Source organism: Apium graveolens, chromosome 2 (assembly GCF_009905375.1).
Source record: "Apium graveolens cultivar Ventura chromosome 2, ASM990537v1, whole genome shotgun sequence".
NCBI lineage: Eukaryota > Viridiplantae > Streptophyta > Magnoliopsida > Apiales > Apiaceae > Apium > Apium graveolens.
The window spans coordinates 124,551,463-124,563,170 of NC_133648.1; the positions used below are offsets into that span (position 1 = coordinate 124,551,463).

Genomic DNA, 11,708 nt, shown 5'->3' on the forward strand with positions numbered 1-11,708 from the left:
GTTTGCTACGGTGGAAACTGATATATGAAAAATTCAACTAAATTAAATAATCAACCACTAATCTATAATGGCAAGATGCTACGAGACACTAACATGTTACGCACCAAAAATTAGAAAAACAAATCCAATCAATAATACAACTATTAGCATTTACCAAGTCATATGGAGTCCTTTAAATTTTATAATAATTTTAAAACAGAAATCCTGGGCATTAAATTCTCCAAGAAAAGCTGAGAAGGAAACTTCCTGGAAGCTCACTCTATGGCACTCAAAACTCCTCCTTTTAAACTCCTCTTCTTCCTCCTCATTTCTTCTCACCCTCCATCTCCCTCCCTCCCCCTTTCTCTCTCTCTCCCTCCCCCATTTTTCTTAACAATATTTACTTATATAGGCAGTCATGAAAATCTCTAATATTAATCCAAAAAAACTATTCAAGAAAAAAACCCGGTCCGTTTCCCGGTCCGAGCAATCCTCTTTTGGCTCTTCAGCCACTTCATCTTCGGAAGACTCGACCCATCATTCCAAACCAGCCGGGTCGGGTACACCCACCAGTGTCTTACCCGACCTGACATCCTCGGACTTTTTCAACCTCGTACAAGCTTTCAAAATCATTGATTCTGATGGAGACGGGAAAATTACCCGGGCCGAACTCGGGTCACTTTTGGGTCGGGTCGGGTCGGATCCTCTGACTGAAGAGGAGCTGACAATGATGCTTGGTGAGCTTGATAGAGATGGGGATGGGTGTATTAGTTTGGAAGAATTCGGTGCGATCAGCTCTGCTTTCGGGCCTCCATCGGATGACGTGGAGTTACGAGAGGCGTTCGATTTTTTCGACACGGATCACGATGGGAAGATCACAGCGGAGGAGTTATTGCGTGTGTTCACGTCTATTGGAGATGGTGTGTGTTCGTTAGAGGATTGTCGTTGGATGATTATGGGTGTTGATAAAAATATGGATGGGTTTGTTTGTTTTGAGGATTTTAGTAAAATGATGTTGCAACAACATAGATGATTATGTTTTTTACCCACGGTGAAATTGTATATGTTTTTCTGTAAGGCGGTAAAAATGTTTGGGAACTGTGTTTTCTTTTTAGAAAGTTGTGGGGGTAAATTTGGAAAGTTGAATATTGATTTGCAGTTACCACTTACCACTGATAAATATGAAATGAATTGCATAATGCATGCCTGACTGAGTGACGCAGTGCGGTGTATATGTTTTAAGAATTATATTTGTTGCTTGCTTAGTTTATTGTCAGTTGTTTTCTAAATGAAATACGAGGAAAATGATACCGCGGTGTTGATTTTGTTTTACATATGCATAACATATTTGTATTTGTATTATGTAGGGGATTTTGGTTCAAATGAAAATGGGAAGTTAATATTTCTTGAAGGGAGATGGAGGCCGTGGCTGATCCAAAAAAGTCCGCCTAGTGTAATTTTCTTTCTAAAACAATTTCATAATACTTGATAGATTTTGTTGTTTGGTCTATTTTTTCAAAACAAAAGCTATGAATTTAGATAAACTTTCTACTATCTAATAATTTTAAATTTTTTGTTTGAACATTTTATCAAATAAGTCGAGTACTTCGCAAATTATGTTGTAAGAACTAAGAAGTAACTTTGTGTGTGATAGCATGTGTTTTGAAATTTATGTGATAGTATATGCTCGAAATTTTATCAGTGACTTTCTATCTTCTTGTTTTTAATTTACCGAAAATTTCATTTAACACTTTTTTAATCATAATCTCACACTTTTTCATCTGATTCTGAAATTTCGTTCTTCCTTTTCCTCCATTTTCTTCCTACCGAAAACTGGGTCCGCTTGCTTGTAGATTCGCCCTTGGACGGAGGCAAAATGCAATACCAAAATTTCTCATTTTTCATTTTATTTTAAGCTTGAAACGGTGTGATTTTGCAATTTTGCATATATATTTTGACATTTTGTGTACATACGCTTTTGAATGAAATTGACGTATGACTGGTAACATTTCATGGGATAGGTAATTCCGCAATGTATTATATACATTTCTTACTTATATAGTATAAAAAACGGTCCGGTCCTTAAAATATCAAAATTTAATATTGATGCAAATTTAGGGGCAAATCTATTTTTTCACAATTCGTTTTCAAATTTCTTTTTGTAGATTAATGATTACGCGTTACAGATGAATATGAATCGACGTCCTTTAAATAATAATAAAAGATCTTCTAAATTATTTTACTTACCATTTACAAATAATATAGCATACGATAGTCGATTAATATGAACATGGGCGCCTATATATCAAATTATGTTGGTTATCTCTTCCGATGTACAGCATGGGGCAGTTGAGGCAATTAATGAACATTCTCCCAACTGTTTAAAATCACTAACTACAGGCCTAAGATCAGACTTAATGAACTAGACAGAAATTGCACAAAACACACACTGATGTTTAAAATAGGAGAGAATAAGGGAATTATTTTTGAATATAATCAGATTTCTGAGTTTTAATTTGATACAAATCTGCATAGTACATTTTATAGTAGTAATAGAATATTCTAGATAATTATTAGATGCATGTGCCTACTTAAATTTTATGTATAGACATTAAATGCAAAGACTACAAGAACTTTCTAATGTATGAACCTATGGATGCATAAGTAACTTCTCAACAATTCCAGAACCTTCATAAAGTTTGCACAAATTTCAACACTCATCATTTGTGCGAACTTCAGAAACCAGGCCAAGTTGTACTCTAAAAAATTCAAATTTTGCCTAGGCAGTGCCTTCGTAAATATATAAGCAACTTGTTCATTTGTGTCAACTTTGATGAAATCAATTTCTTCTTGCAACACCTTCTCTCGTATGAAATGATAGTGAACTTCAATATGTTTGGCCCTTGCGTGAAATACTGGATTTGAGGCTAGTGTAATAGAACTCATATTGTCACAATATAGCTCTACTGCTTCCATTTTAGAATGAGAAATGTCCTTGAGTAGTCTCGTTAACCATACACACTCTTGTGGAGCAAATGTCGCAGGGATGCACTTGATAATGCAATAGTAGCTTGCTTCTTGCTGCTAGGGATGTAATTCGAGTCGAGTCGAGTCGAGTTTGTGCTTATTAAATTCGAGTTCGAGATTTTTTTAATCGAGTCGAGCCAAAAAAAATCGAGCCTGAAAATTATATTCGAGCTCGACCCGGATAATAAACGAGTCGAGTTCGAGCTACTCGCGAGTTTTTGAACTTTTCGAGTTTTTTAATCGAGTTTTCGAGTTTTTAAACGAGTTTTCGAGCTTGTTCCATTTGCACCTTATTTTTGCAAAAAAAATTAATTCTTATGTATTTTTTAAAAAACACTTAAATTAATTTTGTTAACGAAAATGAAGGTATTAAGTTATTATTTTATTTTAAAATTTAGATAACACTTATCGTATATTTAAACTAATTATAGTTGAATTTTTCAAAAATAAATAAATTAAGCTCATATTTTTTAACATTTAACTATAAAAAATAATTAAATATATTTTAACAAAATAATTCAATTCAAAATTTTTACAAAATATAATAAAACGTAATAATGCCGATATATTATGAAAAACTAGTAAATTGGTCTGTAAAAGTAATTTTATTGGACAATTGAATGACACAAATATTAGCAAACGCATAAATATTTATAAAAAAAATAATCGAGCTCGAGTTCGAGCCGAGTCGAGTTCGAGTTCGAGTTTATCGAGTCGATCTCGAGTCGAGCTCAAAAAAGCTCGACTCGACTCGAGTTTTTTATCGAGCCAAAAAATGTGTTCGAGCTCGAGCTCGATAACGAGTTCGAGTCGAGTCGAGCCCAATTTATCGAGTCGAGTTCAAGTCGACTTCGAGCCGGATCGGTTTGAATTACACCCCTATTTGCTACACCATTAAATTGCAACTGAACCTAGGTCAAAAGTATAGCCGGAAGTAGATCTTCTTGATGACGGATCACCTGCCCAATCTGAATCGGTGAATACACTAAGTAAAATCTCTGTGCCTTCTTTATACATCAGCCCATAATTCATTATGAGCTTAGGATAGCGAAGTATCCTATTAGCTGCATCCAAATGTGGCTTCCTTGAATTTTGCATAAATTGATTAACAACTCCAACCGAAAAAGAAATATCGGGCCTTGTAATTTTCAAATATATTAAGCTTCCAACTAAAGTGCGATATGTGTTTACATTTTTTAGCTCTTTCCCAATATTAGCTTTTAACTTCAATTTTTGCTCCTTTGGAGTAGGTGCTGGTCTGCAATTAGTCATCTTGAATTTCTCAATGATCTTTTTAGCATATTGACCTTGAGAAACAAGAATACCTTCCTTGCACCTTGATATCTCCAATCCAAGAAAGTGTTTTAGTTCTCCCAAGTTTTTTATCTCAAACTGAATAGCGAGTTCATCTTTCAATTTATTTATTTCTTACTCATCGTTACCGGTTATTATCATGTCATCGACATATAATAACACAAGAACGTGCACCTTGGAATCTTTCTTTATGAATAAACTTGCATCGACACTTGAAAAACATATCCACAAAATGAGAGGTATTGAGCAATTTTTCCAAATGAGGCCTGCGGTGCTTGTTTAAACCCATAAAGAGCTTTCTTGAGTTGACAAACGTAACCTGAAAAATTCATTGATTTAAATCCCGAAGGCTGCTCCATGTAAATCTCTCTATCAATGTCTCCATAAAGAAATGCGTTCTTCACATCTAGTTGCCAAAGTTTCCATCCTTTTGAGGCAGCCATAGATAAAGTAGCTCGAACGGACGTCATCTTTGCTACTGGACTGAAAGTTTCCTCATAGTCCAGCCCGTCTTTTTGGGAGAAACCACGAGCTACAAGCCTCGCTTTATATCGATCTACACTTCCATCAGATTTACGTTTGACTTTGTAAACCCATTTGCAAGAAATTGGTTTAACTCATTCAGGTTTGGGAACTAGATCCCATGTCTCATTCTTATAAAGTGCTGATATTTCTTCCTCCATAGCAGCTTCCCAGTTCTGATTACCTTTTGCATCTTCATATGTTGATGGTTCAGATTCATCAAAAGGGCCAGCAAATAAATATTCGGCTATTTTATCATAATCAGCTCTAATAGTGTAGTCCTTGTACCTTTCATTCCTCCTTCGTGTTCTTTGTGATCTTCATGACAGCTAATCACTTCCTTGATCTCCATTATCTTCTTCATAATGTTCCTCACTTTCACTTGCATAATCATCGTGAGGTATGGTTGGACTTGGAGCATTTGTTTTGTCTTGTACATATTTATTTTCATCGTTGGACGGATCTACAAGTTTCGTTAATATAGGTTGTACATAGTAAAACGATGTTTCATCAAATACAACATCTCTTGATGTTACAACCTTGAGTGTTTCAGGATTCATACATCACCATCCTTTTTTATTCGGATCATAACCCACAAATACGCATTTCTTTGCCTTAAGATCCATTTTGGCACGCAGCTGATCAGAAATGTGAATATAGCATGTAGAGCCAAAGATTCTGAAATATGAAATCGAGGGGTTCTCCTTGTAGAGAAGTTCGTAAGGAGTTTTCATGTTGATAATATTTGAGGGTAAACGATTTATCACATGACAAGCACACCGCATGACTTCTGCCCATAATTCTTGAGAAAGACTTTTTGAATGCATCCAAATTCTACTTACCTCTTGTAAATACCTTAATTTCCGTTCAGCGACTCCATTTTGCTGCGAGGTTCTTGGACATGTAAATTGTCTTCTTATTCCATGTTTTTCACAAAAATCAGCAAACTCGTTGGATGTAAATTCTCCTCCATTATCAGTTCGTAAACACCCGATTCTTCTTCGAAACTCCCCCTCAATCTTCCTCTTAAATTGCTTGAAGATCAGGAATGTGTCAGATTTTTCTTTCATGAAAAAGACCCATAAAAATCTTTTATAATCGTCAACAATAACAAGCATATAATGAAGACCTCCGTAACTTGCTGCATTGCTTGTTAATAAATCAGAATGGATCAGCTGCAAAGGTTTTGTACTTCTTATTGAAGATTTTCCGAATGGAAGGCGATGTGCTTTTCCATATTGGCAGCCTTCAGAAATAATTTCATGATGAAAACTTTCCAAATTAGGCAGGCCGCTAACAATATTATTTGTTGAAATATTTTTCAGCTTTTTATAACTCACATGAGCCAACCGTGCATGCCACAAAGATGCTTTATCCTGTAGGTTGGTTTTCTGCACAAAAGCTTCACTTGCCGACAAAACATAAAGATATTTAACTCTGTTCCCTTTTAGCACCGTATCAGCATCAATACTTTTGATATTTTCAAGAATTTTGAAATCGTTTGGACCAAATAAAACATACCAACCAGAATTTGTAAGTTGAGAAACAGAAATCAGATTTTTTGTCATACCAGGAACATGATGTACACTGGTCAGATTTACAGGTCCTTGCACTGCCTTCACCTTGACATTTCCTTCCTTTTCAACCGGATGAATAGAGTTATCTGCTGTCACAATTGCTTTATTTCCTGTATATACCTTTTTGTAATGATAGTAAGGAATCATTACCTGTTAAATGATGAGAGCAGCCTGAATCAATGATCCAATCTTTTGAATAGTCTATAGTTTCTAGACCATCTTCAAGAGTATCTCCACCAATTGAAGTTAGTGCAGATTCTTGTACAAAGTTCTCCAAATTTTTGTCTCAGTTGAAAGGCAAGTTTCCCATCCAGCAGAATTTTCCTCGTTATTTTTAGAAATGCTTGCATTTCCTTCTACAAATCTTGATCTGCAAAACCTCTTTATGTGTCCAGGTTTGCCACACCTGTTACATATCATCTTCTTTCTTGCCTCTTATTGTGAGGTCTCCGTATTCATCTCCATCTGTCTAAAATTCTTTCCGGCTAGCTTTTGCGTTCATTTGAATCCTTGAGTCTTCATTGCTCCTCACTGCTAGAACTCCTTTTCCAATCAACTGCTCCTTTTGGATTGTTTCCCCTCCAATTCTTGTAGTTGTTGTAGCGCCTTTTTCCAACAAATAATGCATCATCATTTTCTGAAATTGAAACTTTTGCCATCTGCATTGCCAAAGCTTCTTAATTGGTAAGCAGATTCTCCAATTCAATAATGCTAGGGTGATTTGCTCATTCTTGAGTGGACGTCAAGAACGGGGTGTACTCCTTCTTTATGCCACGAATTAGATATCTTCGCATCCGTGCCTCCTTGATTGGCTCATCTGGATCTAATTCTGAAATTTCAGCACATAAGCTCTTTACTTTCTGAAAGTACTGAGCAATTGTCATGTTTCCTTGATTTGTATTTGGTAATTCATTCTCCAAAAACTGAAGTCTTGCCGTATTTTTATTAGTAAAAAGCTTCTCTAATGTATCCCAAACATCCTTCGGGGACTCTTTATCTCGGATGTGATCAATTAGATCTTTATGAATTGAACCTCGTAATGCAAACAAGGCTTTCCTGCACTTAATCTTCTATTTCCTTCGTACTTCAGAATTTTCAGGGGTGTCCTAGGGCAATTCTATATCACCTCCATCGATAATATCCCAAAGATCCAATCCCTGGAGATACGCCTTCATGCACATCCTCCAGTACTGATAATTGTTGTTAGTTAGCTTCTCTATACCAAACTGATTCAGTGCTCCACCATTCATATCCATCTCCTGGAATAGTTATACCAGCAACAATAGTAGCAGATTTTCCAGTCAAAAAAATATTCTGCCTTCCTTTTCGCGAGAAGCCTTTACTGCGCACAACAGCTGATACACAACTCTGATACCAAGGTGAGAGAATTAATGAACACTCTCCTAACTGTAGCTAGAACCACTAACTATAGGCCCAAGATCAGACTTAATGAATTAGGCAGAAATTGCACAAAGCACACACACACTGCTGTTTAACACAGGAGAGAACAAGGGAATTATTTCTGAATATAATCTGATTTCTGACTTCTAATTTGATACAAATCTGCATAGTACATTTTATAGTAGTAATAAAATATTCTAGATAATTATTAGATGCATGTGCCTACTTAGATTTCATGTATAGACATTAAATGCAGAGACTACAAGAATTTTCTAATGTATGAACCTGTGGATAATAAGTAACTTGTGAACAATTCTAGAACCTTCATGAAGTTTGCACAAATTTCAACAGGGGCGACAAAGAAATGGAGTAAATGTTATATAAAAATTATATCTAATCTATTTTATTATGTAATTTTCAATTATTTTTAAAATAATAAACAAATTATTATTAATATTTGTTAAATTTGATTACTAAAGTCAAATGTGACAATTAAAAATAGATAAAGAAAGTAATTTTTTAAGGATTTTTCTAGTCCATGGGCACATGCTAAAAGTTAGTGATTGATGAGTTATTCACAAAATATTGGTGTAGAGCTCATTAATAATGATGGACCCCCTCCATGCATAAATATCTCCATCAATAAAATTTTTACAACTCATCGATCAAATTTTTAAAACCTATTACAGAATATAATATCAAATACACGAATCTATACTATATTATAATAGACGAAACATTAAAAATTTGGTAGTCGGTAGGTACTTTCTGAAATTATTTAATTACCATTACTTAATTATTCTAATTCTAATTATTGGGTCGATCAATTCTAATTTTAATTGTTATTCAAGTCAACTTCCTCTATTGATTTACCAATTTCAATACTATTTTATATCAAACTATATATCATTATAATTTATATTAAATTCAACTTCTTTTACCAATTTATTTTTTATTGTTATTGAGTTCTATATTATTCTAATTTGTTACTTCAGGCTAAATTAAAATTATGCAAACTAAATATAATTATTAAGATTTAGTTGATATATCATGTGAATTGAGTTAAGATAAAATAATAATACTATCATTCCTCCTAAAAAAATTATACTGATGAATTTGGATAAACAAAATAATATATTTTATTTATTCAGGATAAAAAAAGGACATTATACAATTGATTCAGGCTAACACAAAACTAAAATAAAAATACAATTTGACCAACAAAAATAAAATCATATATACTAATTATTCATTCTAAAACAAAATTATCCTATTGATCTAGACTTTAAAAAAAGTTAAAATTAAACTAAAAATAATTAGTTTGATTTGGTTGGTGTATTGGCATCGGGTTAAAATAAAATAATGTAAACCACTGATCCGAAATAAATCAAATTAATATTAACTAAGTATAATTCGTATCCTATTGAACTAAAAAAATCAAATTTTAATTAAAACATAAATATTTTTTTTAAAAAAAATATAGATAAAATTATCATTGAAACTTCTGTAAATAATTTCGTTATAATAACATTTCACGCCTTACCCGTGCTATTACTTTAAACAAGTTTAAATAATTTAAAAAGTTATGAACATACACGTTTATTAATATAATTATTATGAAATCATATCATTTAAAGTTTTAAATGAACAAAATTAAGAATTGAATTTAATTTTTTTTAAAAAAAATATATAATATTAAAAAATTATGCGCAATCTGTGCGTCACACGAGTTTTAAGCTAGTTTAAAATAACGAACAATACATGTTTACTAGTGAATACGGGTGCGCAATGACTACCTGTGCGCAAGCTAAATAGATATGCATTGTAAAAGACATTTGCACCTGTTTGAATAACTTCAACTCGCAGCAATTTCAATTTTCGATTACAATCAACTACAATAATTCCAACCTGAAACTGAAAGTAACCGTATCAAATTTAAAGAGTACAAAACTAATACTGTATTTTGTGTCTGTCTAATAAATTTTAAAATAAGTAATTTATGAGTTAAAATAAATAAGTAATTTATAAGTAATAAATTGATAAATACTTATAAGTTATGTAAATTTTGGATAATTTTATTTATAAGTTATATTTTTACTTAAATGAACTAAATTAAATAACTTTTAAATATAATTATCTTAATTTGTAAATTTTATATTAGATTAACATTTACAAATATATTTTTTGAAACTAAAATTATTAAAAAAATAAAAATTCATAAAAAATTGAGAAAAAATACGTTATTACTAATATTTAACTTATGAATTTATAACTTCTAAATTCAAATAAATTAGATTATCAAATAGTCGTAAATAAGATGTTAAGGGTTATAAATCATAAATTACGGATAAGCCGTAAATAAACCTGCCCTTTGCATCACAAGGATAGTAGATATGAAAGAGAAGTCCAACATATAAACGAGTACCCGGGGAAGTGGTCCGAAACCGCACTAATTGTGCGACTCTTCTACAATTATTTGATACCAGTATCAGTATTTATCGGTTACTAAGAATTTTCTTGATCTTGACCACTCAATATCATTAGGAATTGACTTGTTCTTTAAGTTTCCACCACTTGTGCTCATTCATGGCTCTTGCTGCTCCGATCTTTGTGGTGTTTAACCTTGATGGGATAATGATTATTCAGAGTTTGTACATATAATACGCAGAGAGAAATAAAATTAGGTGTGTAGGTAACTAATTACGTCTGAATAATTAAGTAAATCAGTTATTGTAAATTTGACTCAAAATAATCATTAATTAAATTATTCTGATCATTTCGATAAAGTCAAAAACTAAAATTATCTAAAATTGAAAAATGATAACATAAGATGGTAAATTCGTCATCGGGTTCAATATACTTACTAAAACTTTATATTTGGCTCACAGACTCATGATAAAATCTGGTTTTGATTCTCCCAACTTTAGTTATTTTCAAAATTTTGAAGATTAAAAATGAGATTTCATGATTATTTTGTGAGTCAAAAAAATAAGTTTTAATAATCATATTAAAATCCAGAACGACCCTATCCTACTACATTAACATTTTTAGATTTTGGCAAATTTTAATTTTTGACTTTAACATAATAATCAAATTAAGTTAATTGATGATTATTTTGGGTTAAATTAGCAATAAATGACCTACTTGAAACCCGTTAATTTTGGGCTTGCAGTGACATATCATCGAGTGATAGTGGTTTTCTTCTAATTTATTGCTATGTTTAGCAAAACAAATTATATTTAAAAATTATTTTAGTTAACATATATGCACTTAATATATTCTATGATAGTTGTATAATTGTACCAAGTGATGTCACTTGTCACAAATAATTTCACAAAAAATGTGACATGATAAATGAGAATTTTATTTAATCAATTTAATTTATTACACATTTCCAAGAATTTATGAATTATTTCAAATTTGCCGTTACCGTTCCCCCCTAAACTGTTAAAAGTCTTATTATTAGTTCTCTTTAAATTAAAAAGTAAAGTCTATTGGTGTATTATACTCCCCGTGGGCTCTCGGACCTTTTTGACCCATTTGGACAAATAATTTTTTTTTTTGACATAGTTATTCAAACATTTCCATAAATAGCACAGAACGCCACTACTTTTGGGTTTCAGCCTCAGAGCCCCAGAGATACTGGCGTTCTGGGGTTAAATTAATTTTTTTTTGTTTTTTTCCTCCCCTCCGTTTGTATTTGGCTCTTATTTTGGAAGGTTAAATAGCTTAAAAAAGTCTCCGGAGGTCCCGTTTTGAGCTATAATATTATACTTGTCCAAATTTTTTTTGGTTTAATTTTTTCTATTGATTAGTGATGTGAACCTATTTTTAGGAAATATTTTTTATTATAATTAAATAGTAGTATATATATGACTTTCGAAACTT

At 32.3% G+C, this 11,708-nt stretch overlaps 1 protein-coding gene across 1 annotated transcript; it reads left to right on the top strand.

Moving 5' to 3' along the window:
• Positions 1–279: 279 nt before the first annotated feature.
• On the top strand, positions 280–1,244 carry LOC141707814 (putative calcium-binding protein CML36). The gene has a single exon (XM_074511183.1). The coding sequence runs from the start codon at positions 398–400 to the stop codon at positions 1,010–1,012; it is 615 nt and encodes a 204-aa protein (XP_074367284.1). The 5' UTR covers positions 280–397; the 3' UTR covers positions 1,013–1,244.
• Positions 1,245–11,708: the final 10,464 nt, after the last annotated feature.

Excerpts from the sequence above, each read along its gene's own strand:
- LOC141707814 (XM_074511183.1), top strand. The coding sequence starts at position 398 with ATGAAAATCTCTAATATTAATCCAAAAAAACTATTCAAGAAAAAAACC.